Source organism: Saccopteryx leptura, chromosome 2 (genome assembly GCF_036850995.1).
Source record: "Saccopteryx leptura isolate mSacLep1 chromosome 2, mSacLep1_pri_phased_curated, whole genome shotgun sequence".
NCBI lineage: Eukaryota > Metazoa > Chordata > Mammalia > Chiroptera > Emballonuridae > Saccopteryx > Saccopteryx leptura.
Genome location: NC_089504.1, coordinates 79,061,967 through 79,085,405, shown reverse-complemented (window position 1 = coordinate 79,085,405; position 23,439 = coordinate 79,061,967). Strand labels below are relative to the sequence as shown.

General features: G+C 41.1%; 1 protein-coding gene across 5 annotated transcripts in view; it reads right to left on the bottom strand.

Annotated features, from left to right (window-relative positions):
• Positions 1–23,439, bottom strand: part of ADAMTSL1 (ADAMTS like 1) — a 1,002,857-nt gene that overhangs the window by 200,224 nt on the left and 779,194 nt on the right. For all 5 annotated transcript variants that reach the window (XM_066368243.1, XM_066368245.1, XM_066368244.1 and 2 more), the window contains 2 exons: positions 18,126–18,427; positions 11,430–11,559 (listed from right to left, as the gene is read on the bottom strand). In XM_066368243.1, the coding sequence (XP_066224340.1) occupies positions 11,430–11,559; positions 18,126–18,427 (432 nt within the window). The remainder of the gene's footprint in view (positions 1–11,429; positions 11,560–18,125; positions 18,428–23,439) is intronic.

Sequence of the window (23,439 nt, the reverse complement as noted above, 5' to 3'; positions counted from 1 at the left end):
TGGTCGTTTGTATCTACTATGGCCATTTTGACTGTGCATTCTGATGACCTATTTGTTACTAGATTGATTTGTTTCTTCAGAGCCTAAAACACAGCAAGAATATAATAAATGCTGGACTGAGCTGGATTTTCCTTTCACCAGTAGAAAATGTCCCATGGCCCCCTCCCTGCCAGGGGCTAGGTTTTACAGGAAACAATTACGGGCCAGGTATTCGTGGCTTCGATGCAGCAGCCCCTTTCCTCTGTAACAGAGCTTGTCTCTCCTTCCTTAAAAAAAAAAAAGAGAGATCCAGCTCTCCAAGTATGGACAAATCACCCATATCCTCCAACCCAGGCACAGTTTTATAGAGAATTTTAAAAACCACACCTAATACTTGTTAGAGCTTACTGAATACCTAAAATGTACTAGGTAATATGTTAAGCACTTAACATACATAGCATCACAAGAATTACCATAGTAAAAGATGAAGAAACTGAGGCTCAAAAGAGTTAAACCATCTTCCCAAGACCAAGAAGCCAGGCATTTGTATGAACTGGATTACCTCCCAGTTTGTACAACTCCCAAGCCCACGTTCTTCAGTCTGGAATGAAGGACTGGGGATCAGTTACTTATACCTGAGTGTGAATTTGCTTAGGTAGTTTGATTATCCTAATTCTTAGTTGAGTTGAACTGAATAACTAGAGGTTGGGAGAAAAAAAGGTTGAAAGAATTTGGGTCCTGCACAGGTGGTAGAAAGGTCATCTGGGAATCTGGGTAAGGCAATGAGGATTGAGTTTCGGGGAGAGAAGAGAGAGGTACTAGGAAAGAGTTAGAGAACCAAGTGGCACAGTAAAGAAGGCAGGGTCTCAAGATTGCACTGGGGCAACTGGGGAAAGAGAAGTGTGTGTGCATGTGCGTGTGTGTGCATGCGTGCGTGTGTGTGCGTGCACGCGCATGTGTGTAAGGAGAGACGGTGTTTGCAGTTTACAACATGAACAGGCCAGCAGCTAAGCAAAAGCTCAGCCAGTGGTTGTCAGTAGTGGCTGACCAAAGACGCAGGGCTCCCAGACAGCCACCGATGTCTTCCAGATTCACGAGCCCAGGCAGCATCTCCCTGGATGACTTAGTATTTCTTTATAAAAATGTTTTCTTAGGAACTGAGTGCTTTGCCTAATGACTCAGTATTGGGTTTTAAGACATTCACTTAGGTCTATTCAGTTTCCCTTTTAGCACGGTTCATTTCCTATAAGTTTGGCTTTGCCCTGAGAAGTGTGTACTCTAATAATTTTTCACTCTCCCTTAACACTAGCTTTTATTAAGAGTCTAGTTCTACCCTTGGCAGCTGAGAGTATGAGATGAAGTTTATCTGCTGGAGATAAAAAGAAAACAAAAGAAGAGCCTGTTAACTTGCTTTGTGATTTTCACAGGTTATAAGCTACTATGAAACCAGGACGACTGTTCTTTTCACTGGTGATTCCCACGCCTAGAGTTTAGCTGCTAGAATAGGATGGGGGCTGGGGAGGGGGGAGGACTGAGGAAGGGAGGGAGGATAAACACCATTAAGGCAGGCAAAGACTGAAACACTAACTCTTTAGTAACAACGTTGGGATTAAACATACCTTGTTCCAAATCTGACCTGCCACTGGCTGACTACATGATCCCCTTACAGACTCAGTTTCATCAGCTATAAAGTTAGGACAGGAATAGTAAATCCTTATAGAACTGTGGGGAAGATTAAACCAAATAAAGTATGTAAAGTGACGAGCACAGTGACTGGCATGTTGTAAGCTCCCAGCAAATGGAAACTGTTAGGGAAGCTTGTTCGAAGGTGGCCTGTGAAGGTTAGCAAGAGTGTGGGCACAGGACAACCTGTGCTTATCTGCACCCTGGGGTGGACTTTACTTCTTTCCTTTACTCTCTTTTTTATTTCCTTCCTTCTTCCCTTCCTCCTCTACCCCACAGGTATGCGAGGAGACAACGGGCTAGGAATAGCACTACTTACATAAGCTTTCTGATTTCTTCCTGACTTATCTCAGGCTTCTCTGACCATCACGACACAGCTGCTCCCTCCCAGGACTCACACCTCACTTGCCCATGGGCCTGACTTCCTTCAATCATGTCACACAGGATATTAACTTTCTAGGAATATTTGGACTCTCTCTCCCCTGATCCCACTTCATCATCTCATTACTGTTCTTAAAAAAACACACCTTATTGGATTAGGTGTTAAAGTCAAATGGAATGTCCGAACAACGGCTACCTTTTGCAGGCTCGGTGGAGTCCATGCGAGCCAGCTGCTCTGCTTCCTGTTCCCGAGCTGCCGAAGGGGTCTGGCAAGTGGTGCAGAAAGCTGGCTGCAAGTGAGGTCCTACCCACAGCCTCCCCTTCGCTCTGCGCCCCTGCAAGCTGGTTATGAAAGTTTAGGAATAAATTGCAATGACCATGAAATAAATATGAAGGTTTTCTTATATTATATGGCTTTCTGCATAGGCAACTAAAAGGGATGGCGGACTCCTATTTTTCCTGAGAGCTACTAAATGAGGTAGGAACTAAGTATTTTACATACCGGGTGGGGCACAAAAAAGTCTGCAATTGTTCCTGTGGAAAGTAATATAATAATTAATAAATAATAATACAAGAAGAAACTCTGTGTTTTGCCTCCTCACAACTGCCAGCCTCCTTGTGCCCCACCCTGTGTGTGATCATTCTATAACCCCTTTTGGTGGTTCTAGGAGCTGTTTTTGTCCTGCAGGCAAGGACAGCTGAGTCCTGGAGAGACTAAAATAGACCCCCTAGGGCCACAAAAAAATGGGAGAGCCAATATCTGTTAGACTTCAAACCCCAAGATTCCTCCCTTATTCCAGGCAATACCCCTAGTCCCGGTGGGAATATTCAGCTTTGGTCTTGTCAAGTCCCCTTTTCTTTTTGTCCTGAAGTCTCCCCATTCCCAAGGGTTGCCAAGATCCCTATTAGAAAAAAATATTGTGTCTGATTTAAAAAATCATGCTAAGATGATAATGAGCTACCTTTTCCATAGCCACGTACACCATAAAAGTGAACCATGGCTTCAGTATCCAACACCACTGCTAATAGTGGGATAGCATTAAGTTCTGAGCACCCTGGGTAGAGGACCCTGTTTGGCTGTTTGAGCCACATGAGTAGCTATCTCTGGCCAGTGGGAAAGGTGGCTGTGTCTACCCACTCAGGAAGCAGAGTCAACAACAGCAGTACGTTACAGAGAATGCACCAGCTGCAGCTATGCTAGCGTACAGACTCTGGCCTGTGTCCGTGTCTGTCCAGGCCTCAAAGATAGTCGATCCACAGGTCAAATTATAAGCCCCATGAGAAAGCAGTGAGCATCTGGTGGGTCTGGGAGCTGTGTTAACCTAATAGAAATCATCCTAGGCTTCCTTGTGTCACTAACACAAACACCAAAATGTCCTCTGGCCCTGGTGAAGATAATTAGACAGAACGATGATGAAAATAATGGTAAAGACAAGAATAAAGGGAAAAGGCTGATTCACCACAGGAGAGGCAGTGGTTGGCTGAGCCCTGCTTTATGACAGATCTCTCTGTCACCGAGGCAGATAACCTAAGAACTGCCGGACCTTGGGCTGGCACCATGACAGGAATAATATTTTCAGAAGGATGAACCGTTTCTGAACTGAATCCCCCAGGTTACTGGACACAAAGTGGAGCATTTCCCTGTTCACTCCCTAATTTTTATGTTGCTTAACTATCTCTTTTTCTCCATCCTTTTCTCAGGTCGTTTTTCCTAGTTCTCTGTTTGTCAAGTTCAAGGAACATAGGAACATAGCAGATGCCTAACACTAAGGTCACAAAAAAGTTCTTCTCAAATTGCGCCTAAGGCGTTCTTTCAAAATTTCCGAAGAAGTCATTGGGCACATTCGGGCAGCAATCATTTTCATCTCGGAGCTTTGGCCAAATCATCACTTGCCCTTAGCTCATTACTTCAGGACTTTTGAATTTTGAAACACTGGATTATAGGGAAAGTTAAAAAAAAATAGAAAAGATTTACTTTGGGAGTCTCCACTCCACTTCTGTTGAATGATTTGTAAGCTGGAAGACTTTTGAACTGTAAAACGCCAATGTTTCCTCACCATATCCACAGCAGAAGCTATCTGGTGGCGAGGTTTCCATCCCTGTGGTGCTTGCAAGCAATGGAATTGATGACTGGTGCAGATATGTCAGCTCTTGGCGCAGGGAAGAATGCGGGAGGTTGTTTGCTTTAATAACTGTCTTCAGAAGCACAGCACTTAAAGTAACCAAGATTGAAAAAAATGTAATGTCTCCTCCAGGACCATTCCCAAAATCCTGATTCAGGGAACAAAGTGGGTCTGTTCATCACTGAATTGTCAGCACAATGCCTGGCATGAAGTAGGCATTCAATCCATATTTGTTTAAAGGAGGCTGAATGAAGAGAAATTTTAGTTATATTAGAGGGCACTATAAAAGTCTAAATGGAAGGATGCAGGACATTTTATATCCTTTTACACATGGACAAACACTATTCAGGTATTATAAATATGTTCATCATCTCAGTGTTTTACCATCCGTGATGCCTGAATCTTCTCACCTAAATTTTTTCTTATGAAAATGTAAGTCTTGTTCACTGTAGACTTCTCATGGCTCCTTAATTTATAGTTAAAGCCAGTTCCTGTTTTGTGACTAATAGAGGTGCTTTGTATTCAAGACTTAAATCTGACTCCAGGTATTTATCTAATAGAATTTACTTTTTCTTTCCTTCTTGAAAAGCTTCAACTCTGTGGGTAATTATCATTACCTTTAAAGAATCACAGAATGCTAAGAGTTGGAAAGGCCTCAGGGACCGTCCAGCTGCACCTCTCATTATTTCCTTTATGATGCCCTACATGGGGCTCTATTCTCCTGCCAGGTGGACAGACTGAGTCCGCATCACACTGGGCTGATTGTAGGAACATACAAAAGGCTAACATACCTAGGGCAAGAGTCATTATTAATTTCAATGAAAGTATAATGATGTGTGTACATCACACAGAGCACATTATTTATTGGTGACTCTATATGAGAAAAAGTATGGATGTCTATAATATAAAAGTTAGCCACCATTACCACTTTAGGTCTGTTGCATGAGCAGCCAGAGGCAATATTCCCCAAGAGAATCTGCTTTTCCACTCCTCTCTTGAACTCTCTTCAATGGTTACTTAATTTAGCACATTGTGCCATCCTGGACCTGGCCCCTGCCTGCCCTCTAACACTAACTTCCATTTCTTGTCCTTTGTGTTCAGACTTTTCCTTTCTCCTGCAGTGTCTGTCCTCTCTCCTCTTCACCTGGGTAACTTCTACTTAGGCCTTATGATTCAGCACAGTCATTGCCTCCTCCAGGAAGCCTCCTGTTCCCACAGAGCCCCGTGCTCGCCTCATTCACAGCAATTACTGTGTTACTGGTTTTTTTGTCTTCTAGTCATCATTAAGGACCAAATACAAAAAGACCATGTATATGAAAATGCCCAGTGCATTTTATTTTTCACTGAATTGATATGTGAAACACTTTTTGCCATATTTTTTGTGCAGAAGGTTAACTTCAGTCAGTGATCAGTATAAAAACTTTCTCAGAGCCCAGACAGAATTACATGGACTCTGGGAAAGTCCATTACAGGGGCTGTGCAATTACAAAGATGTTAAAAACCAGGCTTTTAACATCTCTGGACTTAATTGAATGGATTTGCCTCAAGCTGATGTTTCGACCTTTTTAGAACAAGTCATTGTGCTTTCAGGTGAAATCATGGGAAGGTAGATTCAGTCCTTTGATTTTTACCCCAGGTTCATGCAACAACTGACTCTATGCCTGCAAAGTGAGTTCTAATACATATCATCAAAGTTCATTTTCTAGAGATTTGAGATGGATAGAACAGGTAATGTGTAACCAGAGGAAGGGCTGTCTTTAGGAGAAATGAAGATTTAAGCCTTGGGGCAATTATACACGTGACATTTACTCTTGTTGATGTCAGAATGCTGCTGGGGACAATTCTGATCACCGGGCCAACACATTCCTTGGTAGAGAAATAACAGAGGCTGCCATTGGGCCAATCAAGTCCAACAGTGAAGAAACAGGTCTTGGCAGGTCCCTCTGCTGTAACTTGTCCCTCAGTGGACAAGTGAGAGGAAGGAGAGAGGCGGCACAGTTATGCACTGGATTACTGAGGAGAATGACAGCAGTAATAGCATTAGTTCTCCTACGGCGCCTGAGTATGGCCTCCAAATCTGCACTGAATTTCTGTGGACGTCAGTGAGCTTTGGGGTGCTTTTGCTTTAAGCACTTAAATGTTAGTATGGTAAGAACCAAAAGGCAGCATATGGAAACTTTGGGAACACAGCAGCAGAAGATAAACCAATATTTAGAGAGCATGTTGAAACGGTAACCTTAAAGTAAGTTGTCAAAGGGGGAAGGTGCCTGCAAAGCTTTGAAGGCCCCAACATTTAAATTAAAACGTGGTTGTATAAAAAGGCAACACCTTCTGCTCTAGCCATTTTAGGTTAATATAAAAGAAAATTAGAAATTGAAAATCATTTGGTGCTAGTATGCATGGCTTTTGTTAGTGGACAATAAAAGGCATTCTGAAGTTTGCTTTTTAAGAGGAGACTATGTGACCTTTAAGATGTTTTCCTTAGCTCTCTCATCTCAAAGAGGGAATCTCGGACCTCCTTTAGAGTTCTTGCTGGTACTAGGAACTGCCCTGGGTCTGAGGAAAGAGATTGGGGTGGGGGCAGAGGGGGCAGACACCAAGTAATGTTCCTGGAGTTATGAGCCCCCCCCCCTCACTGTTTATCTGTTCTACACCACTCAGCTGTTCTCTGTTGCAGAGAAATAAAAGTTTAGTTTAAAAAGTATGTTAGAACAAAGCTGCAGAAATTGCCTGGAATTTCCTTCATTTTCAGCCATCTGGCTTTCATTGCTTACTTCTTTCCCCTCCTCCAGGTACGTTTACCAAATCTTTTCAACACACACTGGCCAAGCTATCAAATGCTTATAATTAATAACAGTCATACTCTTTTTTCTTTCTTTCTATTTTTTTTTAAGGTAGTGGTTTCTGGCTTCCCTTAGGCTGCTCATGTCGTTGCCGGTATGAACGAGGGAGCTGCTCAGTGAAGCCTTAGTTGAATAAGAAAGAAAAAGCTAATCAAATTTGAGTTAAGTCCTGAATACAAAATATTGTGTTATTTAAAAATAAAGTATTTCTCACCATGAAATAAAAGGGAAGGAGAAGGAAATAAATTTTTCTCGGGGCCCTCTATGATCCTCTTTTAGACATGAAGAACCCGAGAACCCTCCTGAAGGTCACATAGCTAAATGCAACAGAGCAGAATTTGAATATAGGTGTAAATTTGTTGCTTTTTATTTTGGTGGTCTCAGGGATGGGAAAGATCTTTAGTGCATATTAAGTGAACAATCAAATTGCTGAACAAGATAAAAATATTCCCATTTACAAAGGGAAGAATGCCTTATATATTTGTATGTGTTCGTATATATGTATAAATTCACAGCAAAAGGCCTGGAAAGGCATGTACCAAACCATGAACAGTGTTTATCTTTGGGAAGAAGGGACTGGAACTGTGGAGCACAGTGGAGAAAGGGGAGTGTGTGCCTTTCTTGCTTATTTGTGCTGTGCTTGACTTATAAAGAATGAGAATATTCATGTATTACCTCGTATAGTGACTATAATACTCAGAAAGCTTTCTCATTGGGAGCAGGAGGCTGACCTCTTTCCTAATGACTGATATTAGCTCCTCTGTGGCATTTCTTCCATTAGCTGGTCTAACCCACCAGTGAAGGTTGGCAGGGTAGTGGGCCTTCCAGACACCAATTACTCAGATGGCGGTACAGGTGCCTACAGTGATTTTTCTTCCTTGTAATGACAGCTTTCTCGCTATCAACTTGGATGCAAAATTCTCACTGTCAGCACACAAGAAAAAATAATCCTAATTTCTTCTGGCCAATTTTAGGCAAGGTTGCTAAGGGATTAATAACTGTCATGATGTATACTACCTTCTATCTCTCTGATGAACAAACTTCGTTCTGGACAATGCCAACAGTTCATTCAACAATCCTCTGTATTAAAGATTGCCTTCCTACTCTTATATTAAGGATACTTTGCGATGTGTGATTGCTAACATAAAGGTTACTTATCCTTAGGCTGTTTATATTTCAGATTGGTATTTAAAGTCTTCAACTTAAGGAAGAGACTCTAATGATGGCATTTCAGTACTATCTGGTAGGTGAGAGAGAAGGGATAAGAGGGATTGAGAGCAGATAGCACTGCAGTCTTTCTAGCTAGCAATAATAATAGGATCTAAACACTACTACTTATAATTTTGGCTCTCATCCTTTATACTCATTTTTATTCAGTAAATAGATAATAAGCCCCTGCTATGTGTCATCCATTTTCTAGGCATAAGTTGCAGAGAGAGGAGGAGAAAGACATAGGCCGAGAGTAAGGATTTTAAAATATCGTTCTCTTTAGTAGATAACTACTTTTTTTTTTTAAATGTCCTAAAAAACACAGGCAGTTCTTGTGCATGCACACATACACACACAAGTGGGAACGATAAGACAGTATTTCTAGCTTGAGATATCCCCTTCCTGTGAAGAGCTAGGGGTAAGAAATTATCCACCTAGACCCGGTGAAAGCTGGTCATGGGCCTCTGATGCCAGCTCTGCCATTCACACAGAGTCAGTCAGAAGTAGGGATGTATAATCCTAGAAAGACTGCCCAGACAGAACATGCCCTGGGGCCTTTGATACTCACCCTGGGATCTGATAACTCTGACCACACAGAAGAGGAAAAGTGGCTTCCTAACTGGTATTCAGTGGAACTGACAGCTGCCCAGGAAAGCTACTTAACCAGTCGCCTCCTCTCAGAGATGTGAGTCCTGTGACCAAGACTTGAAATGTCCTTTCTGTATATTCCATGGAAAATGCTACGGTTCTTTGAACACATAGACATCAGCACATACCAAGACCCCAAAAGACAGTGTATGGAAATTTAGTGCCCAGATGAGGATACCCTAAAATGTACAGAAAACAATGATCCATGCACAATGAGAATTTCTGTGAATTAAAGATTTAAGTTACTCCCACCTGAACAGAAGGTGTGTGAGAAATCAACACTGCATTGTGATGTCCCTACCAAACACATTTTCTCTTTCATATACATTTTACACCAACCTTTAGAAAGAGAAAAAAATTTCCCCCTTTATGTCACAGTGAAATATTCCCCAGGAGCTCTTCTCCATAGGGTTCTCATTTTTAAGATGAAGATCCGCTTTAGCTCTTTGACTGGATGAAGAGAGTGAGTCATACCAGCCCACTGTACATGCACTCACTTTATTGTTTTAATTAGCATCAACCTACAAGTGCTCATCTATGTATGGCTGGCCTGAGAAGTCTCTGGCTATACCAAATAAAAGAGGTCTTGCTCGTCTGTCTGACAACTAGCTGGTGGGAAATCAAAGCACTAAGTGTCTCTGGAGCAAATGAAATAAAGCTAAGCATAACAAGAGTTCTCGTCCAGGAGTCAATATAAACATTGTAGTGTAAAGTAAGCTCATCTAATTTAACCACTGCCAATACTTTGAGGATGAAAAGTGACACCTCGTGTCTTATTCTTTCTGCTGCCCCAGGAAGGGATGGGTTTAGTGGCTGCAAATCTCAGAAGATTTTCAGCTAGTCCCAGGTACTGACTCCTCGACATTGCCTTCCCTCATCCCAGCATTTGGATGTCATTATAACACTGGAATGTGGTTGGAAAAACACTTATGCTTATTTTTAAAGTGATAGTAAATAAGCAGACAGAAATGACATCAATTATCAGCACACTATAGCAGCAGTAGTCAGTTTCATTGTTCTGTCTACAGCAGAATCAGAAGAATGAAGATTCAGGGGCTATTTGGCCAGGATGTGGTGACCTCAGATCATTTTGCAGATGTGGAAATAGAAAGGGCAGGCAGCTTGCCCAATGCCACACAGCTAACAGTGGCAGCACTAGGATGGTAAACCAGGCCCGTGGACATTTAGCCAAGGCCCTAGCAGGCTGTCCATGCCGAAACCACTCAGATTCTTCCTTTCTGGGGACAACAGTGCCACATAGAAGGGGGTCGTACCCTTTGCCCACGCAATTAGGTCTTAGGTTTGCTCAACTGGAGAACAGGGAGGTTAGGACAGAGATGTAAATCAGGTCAGACAGACAGAAAAGAGGTTTCACAGTGGTCCATGCCCTGGATCTAGCTTTTCTGGATCCAGCCCTTGGTTGTTTTACTGGCTGCTGTTCTCATGGGTGGAGTGCTGCTCTAAGCAGTGGCTGATGGATTTTCTGGTTCCTTTAGACTAGAGAACATGGCACTGGTGGCCCTCTTCTCTTCTGCCTTTAAAAGGGGAAGCTGGGCCCACCACTCAGATCAATATATGGAACAATGCTGGTGACCAGCGGGGAAAATGTCACTGTGAGATTGGGCTCTGGTCTGGGGAGGCTTGTATCTACATCCTTGAAATCCCAAAGGCATCTAGTTGGCTGAGAAATAAGGCAAGCAGCTGCAGCTTGACCAGCAAATTATTGTTAATTCCTGAAGATAACCCATGGCTTCTTATGGGGTACTTTGCAGAAACAGAAGAGATACCATTCAGAAAGAGCATTCCCCTTCATATCTAGGATATGACCTTATCTGGCAACATTCTCCATCCCAACAGCTGACTTGAAAGACTGGCTTTGGTTCTTTAAACATTTCCTTTTGAGACAAGAATCATAGATGAGATGGTTTAGCTTCTACAGAGATTTGCTCCAAAGAAGTATCTGAGGGCGAGTCTCTCAAGACACCACAAAACTGTGTGGACTGAAGCAGTGATTAGATTGATTAAGACTCAGGGTTGGGTAATAATGAGACCCAGGCAGGGCTGAACCATAAAATGCTCTAATTGATTTTATGCATGTGAAATGACACACATACACCCCAGAGCACGCTATAATGAATCTGCATGCTGTGTGCACACAGATTTACAGTGGACCAATTATACCACCCAGATGCTCCATGAGCCAATCTGTTATTATGGTGTGAGGGTTTGGGACACAGGCTCAAAGGTGGCAGAGACCATGAGGTCTGTGGTCAGTTGATACTCCCTCCAGGAGAAAGCAGCCCGCAGCACGTGCACATACCGGCCGTGCCACAGGACTCGCCTCAGTGCTCGGAGACTCCTGGACCCTGAGCATGACCATTGGGCCGGAATTCCAAAGCCCTGGTTTCAATTAAATTTAAGTGGATTTGACTCAAAGTTTGAACTGATGCTAATTGGTTTTCAAAACATTGGGTAACAATAAGCGTTCTGGTTTTGCCCATGGACAGACACACCCAGCTCTGAACACACTCCTGGGTAGCAGGGCAGGCAACATGCCTGTTACCTTGATGGGCAGGGATCCAAACTGCAGGCTTTTAGGAGCTTTGGAGGCCGGCGGCTGGTCACGCACAGGTTCTCATCAGCAGGCTCCCGTGTCTGTTTGTTCAGGCAGCTCACCACAGCCTCCTGGACACCTGTGTACAAATCACACTGTCAGGCCAGAGTGGGCGTGTGCGGGGTGATGAAGTGTAGACAAGGCAGCTGGTGGGAGGTCTCTGTGATTGGTAGGACTCTCGCTGCATGTCAGAGACAGCAGTCTAAAGCCCAGGGCTGCCCATCTTGTCAAATACCGCTTGATCTGAGAGAAAGTACACATATGATTGCGCCTCTGTAAGCGTGCCCCTTGAAAAGCTTAACTCCCTTGAGAGGGCCGGCTGCTACCGGTACTGTTGAAACACTTTAAAAAAATGCCACCAAGCTCTATAGCTGCCAATACTGAAATGTGATAATTTAATACAGAAGGAGAGCAGGGTGACAAAAAAAATGGCCCCAAGACCTTTGCATGTTACATTTTAATCAACAGAAGACTGTTGTATTTGGAAGGGAGGCCAAGAGCCATGTTTTACTATCCAGCCATCGGTGAAGTGCTGTTCTTCTGGGGCCTTGCATCCGGGATCCAGGTTTTGTTGGTATTCTTTTGATTCTGGTTCATTTTTTTTTAGTAAACTAGGGCAGTTTCTTTAGAACAAAGAAAGAGAACAAGATGCATGATGACTATCCATAAAAGGCAATCTTCTGTACATCCATAGAAACAATGTTCCCACTGACACCTGCATGCCCCTGACTCAGAGCTAGTAGAACAGGAGTTTGAGCATAGACAGGCACAAGGTTACTTGGCAGGTCTTCTAAGGTGGTGAACAGAATCCTCTATGAAGACTTTCATGGAGCAAAGAAGCATTGAACTGGGTGAGGTAATGATCAGACCTCTCATTCTGGGGCCCACAGTCATAATAGTCAAAATCTACAGGTTGCATATTATTGGCCAGGTATAAGGCTAAGAGCTTGACAAACGTCATTCAATCTTCTCGACAACTCCATGAGGAAAGCACTATTTTTATCCCCAGTTTACAGCTAAGAACACAGAGGCTCAGAAAGGTGAAAATCTTCCTAAGGTCATACTGTTGACAAATAGTGGAGCTGTGCCTTAGCACTGGAGCTTTAATGGCTGACAGCATTAACATTAAAAATACTAAGAGGCTATTATCTTCTAGAGATATTCAGGAATAGCCTAGACATTTGTCTGGAATCATTTTAGCAGAATTAAGTTTAAGAAACAGACGAGACAGAACATTATGGATAATATGTTGTAGTCATACATAGCTATGTATATAAAGATCTGTAAAGCTATCTATCTGTAGTTAAATATTTGTAGATAGTTATAATAGAGCATGTGACAATCCATATTAGTAGTTTCATATATAAATACACACATATTTTCTTATTTTTATTTTCTGCATTGCTTTGCAATTTAATACCTGATATAATACAACTGACTCAACACTTCTTAGCCCTGTTCCTTTCCTCCTCCTATCCACCTTATGTTTCACCAAGTGAGTACCCTGATCAACAGGCTAATGCTTCCTAAGGTGATGTTATGCTGGCTTAGGTCACTCCTCAAGAACATCAGTCAAAAAGTGACATTTTAAAGCCAGAATCCATACCATCTTTCTTCTTCCTAGTTTCATAAATCAAACATTAAAAAAATAATCAGTCACAATATTTATCCTGTGGCCATGAATAAAAACTTTTTTCTAAGTTTTTATGAATTTCAAAATGTAATTTAAATATATACTAGCCAGTTGAGAATGGAGAATTTGGGGTTTATACAAGACATTCAAGCTACTCTATCATGTTCTGTAATATGCGGACTCCACAGTGCTTCTCTTGCTTCCAGCTGGGATGAGCCGTTTGAAATTCATGGTATGATGAAATAGCAAAACATCTCACCAAAAAATGGCTGATATCATCACTGATATGTCCCATTGGAATTATCTGGCATTAGTAAGGTAATGATGGCAAGGCACTGGTTGAGGCTAACCATTCCATACAGAATCTAGAGAAGTGGTTATATTAAGAAATACAATAAAAAATTAAGTTTACACTTTATTTACCTACTTGGTAATATTCAGGAGATACTAAATGTTGCTCTACAATAAAATACTGCATATTTGGGCTTAGTTCAACAAGTTATCATTGGCCTTATTGAAAGTATTGCAATGCCTGACCAGGTGGTGGCAAGTGGATAGAGCATTGGATTGGGACGCGGAGGACCCAGGTTTAAAACCCCAAGGTCACCAGCTTGAGCACAGGCTCACTAGCTTGAGTGCAGGGTCTGTGGCTTGAGCATGGGATCATAGACATGACCCCATGGTCACTGGTTTGAGCCCAAAGATCACTGGTTTGAAGCCCAAGGTTGCTGGCTTGAGCAAGGGGTCACTCAGTCTGCTGTAGCCCTCTGGTCAAGGCACATATGAGAACACAATCAATGAACAACTAAGGAGCTGCAATGAAGAATTGATGCTTCTCATCTCTCTCCTTTCTTGTCTGTCCCTATCTGTCCCTCTCTCTGACTCTATTCCTGTCTGTTAAAAAAAAAAAAAAGTATTGCATGTGTGTGTGTGTGTGTGTGTATGTGTGTGTGTGTGTGTGATATGAGTAATGCAACCTTTTTTACTTTGTGAACTCCTTGTTTATAGAACTTAGGTCCTTCAAGACTTCAGGGGTTACGTCTTTCCACAAGGATATCTGTAATCTCCTTTCTTGGATATGCAGAACACAAGTTAACATTACTCTAAACTAAACCAATAATCATAGCTCAAGATAAAAATGGCCTTCAGGGTGGTTAAGTGCTGAGATTAAGTAGTGTTTTAGCTCCTCAATTCTAATCCAGCACAATATAAAACAATGTCCTGGGCCTCTGCAGCAGTATGAGTGAAATGTCTATTGCCATGGGGGCCAGTTGCCTCAGCATTTTTAGGTGGGGCTTGGGATGGTGGGGGAAATGAAGGACAGAGCTCATAATAGGGGAGTATCTGGGACCAGCCCTGTAGTCAACACACAATAAATTTTTGCGGCCTGATGAATGAAATGCCTAAAGGGCAGGGTATTCTCAGCCTAGTATGCAGTTCAGGCGAAGGGGAGGTGGGAACGGGAGGCCTGGAGGAGAGAAAGAGAAGTGAGGGAGCTGCCTTGGAATGGGGAGTGTGGGAAGTTGGAGGAGGACGGAAATGTGAGGACTTCACCTGTGGGTTCACAGTATACTTGGCCCAGGGGAGGCAGGCCAGGAAGTGAGAAGTTAGCTCATCCAGTCTGTGCTCTTTCCAAATAGGCTAATATATGCACTTAGAAGGACATTCTAAACCAACACAGAACATATGTTTAAGTACAGTACTTTATGATTTTGAGTTTGCCTCTTTTTTTTTTTATCAAGTGAGAGGCAGGAAGGCAGAGACAGACTCCTGCATGCGCCAGACTGTGATCCACTGTGCAGGCCCCCTACCAGGTGATGCTCTGCTCATCTGGGGCTGCTGCTCGGCAATTGATTTATTTTAGCGCCCGAGGTGAGGCCATGGAGCCATCCTCAGTGCCCTGGGCCAACTTGCTCATTCAAGTCATGGCTGCAGGAGGGAACACAAGAGAAAGAGAGAGAGAGAGGAAGAAAGAGAGAGAGAGAAAGAGAGAGAAGGGGATTGAAGGGGTACAGAAGAAGATGGGTGCTTCTCCTATATATCCTGACTGGGAAAAGAACCCAGGGTTTCCACATGCTGGGCCGATGTTCTACCGCTGAGTCAACTAGCCAAGGCCTGAGTTCACCTTTGTTGACATAAGCATACAGAGAGAGCATTCATAAAGAAAAGGGAACCATAGGCACAAGACTTTGTCATTCTTGCTGAAACAAATATCCAGTTTTCCCTCAGCTAGAGTTTAAAGTTGACTTTATCATCTAGGAGTTCATCTTAAAGCTGTTCACATTCAAATCCATTCTCCTTGACTCACCTATTAGTGCATGTAGGGGAAATTAAAATATAACACAGAGATGATAGGGGGACTCAGGAAATGGTCATGAACAGGTTAGGCTCATTTTTAATCTTCTAGAAAGTGGGGTTTCCATTGTTTATCTCTCTCAGAATAGCATAATTGTTACATGAAATTTGATGACAGCTTGGGGAAACCTAGTCACCAACTACAGCCTAAATTACTAACTAGTTCCTTCTGGTTGCTACCTCTGCTAGGGGAAAGGTTACTTTTGTGTCTATCCAATTTCATCTCTTGAGATTAAAAAAATAAAATAAAATTAGCCTGACTGGCCTTTTAGTCCAAAATTGATTTAAAATCTATCTGCTAATCTTTTATGTTTTTGGTTGCCTTCAGTAAAAATGATTAAAAATATTTATATAACCTTGTGAGTTATATTTTGGTGAAAGATCAAAGTTGATAATACAATAAAATGTTATTGCCAAACACAAACTTCAAAATATACATGTCCCATATAACAAAATAATATTTTAGTGCATATGGGCATCATATGGACCCACATATCCCAAACATATTTTCACCACTTTGGAATTTTTAACTCTAACATTTTAGGTGTAAATATATGACCTTGGCACAGGGACATAACTGTAGGTAAGTGTGCACAGTTGTTGACAGTTAAGACCTAAGACATTTCAGTAACTCTACTCTGCCTTGGACATTAAGGAAGTACAATTTATGTTGTACAAAGACACTCAGTTCCTACAGGCAGCGATTAATTGTATATCAAGATCAAATCTTATTTCTAAATCAATATCTTCTGAAAACACTTCAAATGAAAAACATTCCATAAGCTCTCTACACTTTGAATTTTATATGCCTGATTGATAGGCATTGATACCTTAAAGATAAAGGTATCTGTTTGTTTATATGATATAATCCATCACTGCATCTGTTTTTTCCCCATCTGTTCATAAAGTTCTAGGCTTGACTTGTAACTGAGAATCATAACTGAAAAGACCATTAGTAATTTTTTTCCAAAGCACTTTTGTTTCAGGCTAGAGATAATGAACATTCAATTCAAGTGATCACCGCAATTGGGGATAAACACATACCATCTGAACACTTGAGTCATTTGTTATATTGGAAAGACGCAACAGTAGCCGCCAGTTGTGGCCTTTCCACAGGACCCCATAGCTCCTGCCTGGGCTCAGAGATCACCACAGTGTATTTCTCACTTCTTCCTCGTTAAGTCCAGACAAAAAGATGTCCTTAGTGTGAGTGGAGAACACCATAAAAACAGATTAGCTGAATTCCAGGAAACTCTTCCAGAATCAGATGGAAAAATTTAGGTTCTAAAAGAACAGGGCCTCTCCATTAAACCACTTAAAAAACTCACAGTTTGAACGTGGAAGACTTAGAAACAAACAAGAATCTCAAGGTCAAAACAATAAAACACTTACTAAAAGACCTGATGGAGAAAATAGATTCCTTGCCAGTACTTGTTCCACTTTTCATTCCTTTCCAACTTCATGGGAACAGTTTGGACACATCTATCCTTACATTCTCAATAATGACAAAAGATGCCTTTTTAAAAGAGTTTTCAAAATGTCACGGTTTATAAAACAGTTTGGGGAAACAATTATATATATATATTTATAATACTTAAGTAAGAAGCTTCGTTGGGAATGTGGAACCTTAGTGTGCCTGAGGGGGAACTGAGAACTGGTGGGGATTTGGCAGGAAGTGAGCCAGCCCGTCCTCACTTATGAAAGTCTCACTTCGCAGTCGTCAGGGGAGGCAGCGGCAATAGGGATCTAACGTGTTTTCTACAGTGGTAAGAAAAACACTGTAATCTTGAAGAATTAATTGTTGATTTAAATGCCCTCCTCTCCCACTACAATCCCATTCAGATTTCACCTGAAATAAAGAATCACTGAGTCGGTTGTTGTCACCATGAAATATACCTTGGAGAACCAGGTCAACAGACATGTACTATTTAACAGTTAAATAATATTCATAATGAGAAAGCTCCAGGAATTCTCTGGATGCTCAAAGAAGCATAGTATGATGGACTCTAGACAGAGAAATAAATAAATGGCAAGCCCAGTCCCGGCTGTCACTAACTAGTGTGTGATCTTGAACAAGTCACTCAGCTTCTTTGTATCTTTGTTCTCTCATCTGTAAAATGGCAGTGGGGTTTGACTTTAATCATTAAAGTTCTTTCCAGTTCCAGGTAAACACAGTGTTAACTGCCTTTTATATACCTTCCCTTTGTAAGTAGATATTACTTTGGGAGATCAGCTGAGTAAATCAGAGGGACTGTAACTTGTTCTTGGAAATAGCAGAATGTTTTGTCATCTCGGGCTCTGGTTTGCACCATGTGCACTGAGCAAGGGCACAGATAAAGAAAACAGAAAGTTGGGGGCATTGCCAGGTCAGTGTCAGCAGTGTTTCCCAGTCAGATACACCAGAATGACAACTGAAAGTAAAAGAATTAGTTGTGTTGGCCACTCGTAGCTGACAGTCTGAGAGCTACTCAAGTCCAAGGAGAAATTCATCTGTGTTTCATTCAGTATGCTTTACATTTAGACAGACTTCCGCCCTTCCTCCCCCGCTTATCATTCTTGGACTGGAGGCCATCACATGCCACAGCTGCACACAGGGAAAGAGGACACAGAAAAAGGACAAGATGTGGGGGGTATCTGAGCCAGAACCCCCTTCTTACCTCCTCCACATGACTCAGAGCACTTGGTGAAGCCCTCATACTCCCAGTCATACAGCTCGTCAAAGTCCTGCAGGCCACCGAGAAGGTCATCTGTCTCTCCTGGGTGAAACTCGGGAACTTCCCCGTTGCATGGTCCTGCATAACAGGCACGCTGGGATGCCGGCTTGGGTCCTTCACATTCGTCAACAGGCAGGTCAGCCACGGACTGAGAGAAAGACAGGAGCACCTGGCACTTGACTATTCGCACCTGGGTTCCCACACCACAGGTAACTGTGCAGGCTGACCAGGCCTCTGGGATGAACCTGCAGTCAGCAAGCAAACAAGAGAACAGGATGAGAAGCCCCAGGCAGCAGAGCCTGGGGATCATGAGGGGCCACATTGCACCTTCCACCAGGGCCCAGGGCTGTCCAAGGATGTGCTCAGGGCTCCACTACCCTGTGCTGTGATGGGCACTTCAGTTTAGTTCATAAGCTCTTTTGCCACTGTTTCTGGATTGGTTTCTTCCAGAGTGTCATATGAACTCCCAGCTGTAAGACATTCCAGCCACTGACCACCTGCTTTCTCCCTGCCTGTACTCACAGTGGTAGCTCTTCAGAACAGGGAATTGGTGGTTTCTTCTCTCACTCTAAATCCCAGCACTTGTGTCTGCTGCAAGATGCTGGCTATTCTTATAGCAGACTAATATTGATACTAAAACCTATAACGAAATAAGCCCTTGGAGATATTTAAGGAAGTATTTTTTTTTTAGTCTGGATCTCATATACTGTAACTTTCTTTGCTTTTCTGCACAATGTGCTTCCCAAGATTTATTTATATGTAGAAAGGGTTTTGTTTTTTGTTTTTTCATGTTTTGTAAGTTTCCAAGAATGGAACAAAGTCTTGTTCCTCACACATTCTTTGAATTAGTCCAGACTACAGTTCTTTTTATATCACCAAGAAAATCTGTGCTACAAATTTAAGTCCACAGGCATGTGACAGTAAACGAGAGGCTGTGCACTCACACAAGTGTGCTCAAAGGCCTCCACCCCAACCCCCAGAGAGAAGCCACAGCAGTAAGAATTTAGTTTTTATCTGAGTTTCTCAGATAAAAAATTTGGATATTGTAGCACAATATCCAAATTCCAAAAAAAAGGCTTTGTTTCCCCTTCCACTAACCAACAATGGCCATAGCTACAATGACCTTGAGAGGGGCTGGGGGGAGAAGCCCAGAGGAAACCACTAACATTTTTAAAAAGTTAGTAAAATAATCTGGAAAAAGAATTTTGAAATAAAATTGTTTTTTATTTTTCCATGATCCTACTGCTTTCTCACAGGGAGTCGTGCTGAGGAGGCATGCAAACCTGGCTCCCTATCCTTGACTTTGGCAAAGAAGGAAAGAACTGATAAGAAGGTTACAGCATTAAATCCTAGCAAGTGCAAATGGTTCATATCTAGTTTAGAAAAACTGAAATTCTAACAGGAGACCAATCCAAGTTTTCAAACTGGAAGGAGCACAACAAAGATGTTCCCTAGGCTTGAGCCTGGGCTGTGCATGGAGTGGGGGACCTGGCGTGGTGTCTGAGGCGTGGAAGGAGTCCCGTTAGGGAGGCTCTGACATTTGTTATCCTTGAAGAGCAGTCCTCTAGGAGAGACTGAAGGTCACAGGCAACCAGGTCAGGAAAGTGGATGAGGGAGGAAGGGCCACCCAGAATTATTCCTGCGAAATTCCCATCACAATGTTACTTCCCTCTCTTGTTTTTGAATTTGTGACTTCATCTTCTGGCACTTGGAGAATTTGTGGGAGAACAATATCCAAAAAATTTAAGAAGTCTCTTTCTTTTTAAATAATGCTACTTCTAGAAACTTTTTAGAAAAACAATACCAAAATTGGCCATAAAAATACTCTTAATCCTCTTCTTATACATTCATGTATATCTGCTTGGCTCCTGGAACAAGAATTATGACAAGTCCACAAATGCTGAATTCTGCATCCCAGGTGTAGTCGTAAAGAAAAATGTGAAGCTAGTGCAAAATACTAAACTATTTAGTGTGTAAGAAAAACCCAAAAGAAAATGATAAGTTCTTCAATATGAGCACATAATTGATGAATAATGCTTCTTAAATAATGTGCTGAATTTTGTTTGCAAATAAAAAAGATGACAAGCTCTCAAAAAGAGCTGCACCCTATTAGTTTTTCGTAGGCAGTAAGGATTATTGTTCTGTCACCCATCATAGCCCTCTTCAGTGACCATTATGAGAACAAGGATCTACTTACTTTTTCTTTAAAGGGCTCTACTGAATATATTTTAGATTCCACCAGCCATGTTTGTAGGTCTTTGTTGTTGCAACTACTCAACTCTGCCAACGTAGTGTGAAAGCGGTCATAGGCAATATGTAAACAGACTTGTTCAGCTGTGTTCCAATAAAACTTTATTTATTAAAAACTAGGACTGGCAATGGGAAGGGTAAAGGAAGGTCTGAATTTGGCCTGTGGGCTATAGTTTACCAACTCCTGCTACAGAATGTTTAGAAGAGGTGCTAACCAATGAGACTAATAAATAATCTCCAAGCTTATTTTATGTTTTACTTTCCATCTTTTCCCACATATATAAACTTATAAGAACAACAAGTAGCTACACTGATCTATGTTTTATGTTCCATAGTGAGTCCCAGATGAATTGTAGACTATAAATGATGAACAAACTAAACCCTCATCTCGCCTTGCCTACACCATGAACCACTTTGCATTTGGTCTCTTCCCAGGACCAAGAAATAAAACAAAAACCCACAAAGTAGAAAGGGTATGCTACTGAAGCCCCATGAACTGGATGCAATGATTGAAACATATTTATTTTAAAGCAGCAAACAAACAAAAATAAGTATGCCTATGCGTATGTGTGGTTTTGACTATCTGAACATTAAGGGTTAATAGCAAAAACAATAAACATCTACTTTATGTCTCCCAAGAGAGAGTCTTATCAAATGTCAAATGGCCTTACTGGCTTATCTCCCAACCCACTATTCTAAGGTCTTCATCAAGTTCACACCAATTAAAAACAATTTGGCTTTTAAGTGGTCCCATCTTCTAGCAGTCATCTTAATTTCTCTAGTGCATACACTGTATGATATGCTATGTTCTCTCTCATTGAAGGCAGAAGATTATATTTCAAAAGAAAAATATATAATAGTGCAAATGGCCAAATGAATAATAACTTTTTCATATGAAACTTTCCCCAACCCCCTAGATCTCCCAACTGTATTTACTATCTTGAGCTTTCTGGCCACAAGTGGGAGGAAACAAGGTCAGTGAGAGGGCAGACAACTGAGCTAGGAGGTTTAAATGTAATGTTTAGATAATTCAATTTAAATAGTACTGGCTATTTTAGAACCTTTAAAGTTGGATCTTCAAAATGGAGTCAATAAGTATTTAAAAAATCATTTTGATGTAAAAATGTATAATAAAAAAGTTCTTATTATTGAAGTTTAATTTGGGTTATTTAAAAACTCTTTTTTGTTAGAAGTACTATTATGGGATGAATAAAAAATGGCTGAATAAGTGAGTTCTTTAAGAGACAGGCTTAAACTTCAGCAAGGACGTTACAATTTTTGCATTTAATCTTTCCTTCTCTAGGAATTTAAAAAACCTTAGCAAATGAATGATTTATGCTTCTGTGTAGTCTTTGATTTCCAAGTTTAACTGTTCATTTTATTTAACAAAAAGCTTATTCTGTATAAATATATAATTATATTATTTAATAAAATATTAAACAATGATAATCAAATTCACTCGTAAAATCCCAAAGTGGTTTACTTTACTAGAAGCTATTATCGAATCAGAAGCATGGATTACAATAATAAAAACAATCACTTTATTAATATAATGTTAAACAGAACCAATTCATTCCTGGTTAATTGTTCTCATGTCACTGCAAATCTTTGCCAGAGTTAGGCTCTAATTTTAATGCACCATCATATGGTCTATAACTAAGATATTTAACTTATTATTTTCTCCTCTTACATTCCTTTCACCTCTCTCCTTTTGCACATACATAGTTGTTAAAAAAAATCATTGGGATTGTTCAAAATAAGAGTAGCTTTATAGGTGTGTCATTTTGATGTTACTAGCCTTGCCTTATGTTCTGATTTCAAAATACAAATCTAAATGTGCAGAAAACCCCCTGACCTATGGTGGCGCAGTGGATAAAGTGTCAACCTGGAACACTGAGATTGCTGGTTTGAATCCCTGGGCTAACCTGATCAAGGCACATACAGGAAGCAACTGCTACGAGTTGATGTTTCCAGCTTCTCTCTCTCTCCTATCTCTAAACATTAATAAATAAAATCTTAAAAAAAGAAACTTGCAGAAAATCACATCAGGATTATATAATTTTGGTTTAGTTTTCAATCTTATTACATCTGAATTGTGAGTTGATAGGGGTTGTGGATTTTGTTTTCTTCCTTCTCTTGGCATACATTTGTGTTTGAGAGTGGTGGGATAATATCAGAGTGAGGAGAGAGGAGAAATAAACGGAATAGTATAGTTAAAAATTATAAAAACTTGACCAGGTGGTGGCACAGAGGATAGAGCATCAGTCTGGGATGTTGAGGAGCCAGGTTCAAAACCCTGAGGTTGCCAGCTTGAGCACAGGCACACCAACTTGAGCACGGGGTTGCTAGCTTCAGCGTGGGATCATAGATATGACCCCATGGTCACTGGCTGAGCCTAAAGGTCGCTGGCTTGAAGATCAAGGTTGCAGGCTTGAGCAAGGGTTTACTGGCTCTGCTGGAGCCTCCTGATTGAGGCACATATGAGAAAACAATCAATGAACATCTAATGTGCCGCAGTGAAAAACTGATGCTTGTCATCTCTTTCCCTTCCTGTCTGTTCCTCTCTTTCTCTCTCTCTCTCTCTCCCTCTCTCTCCCTGTGTTGCTAAAATATTTTATAAAAGAATACTATTTGAAACAATAAACAAATGCAGTAAAGTTTCAGGATACAAAATCAATATACAAAAATCTGTTGTGTTCTTATATACTAACAATGAAACATAAGGAACAAAAAATGAAGAAATCAATCCCATTTACATTTGCAACAAAAAAGGATAAAATGCTTAGGAATAAATTTAACAAATGAAGTGAAGGACCTATACACTGAAAATGACAGGACCCTATTAAAAGAAATTAAAGAGAACACAAAGAAATTGAAAGATATTCTGTGATTATGGACTGGAAGAATTAACATTGTAAAAATGCCCATATTACTTAAAGCCATCTATAGATTCAATGTAATTCCTATAAAAATCCCAATGATCTTCATCACAGAAATACAATGAAAG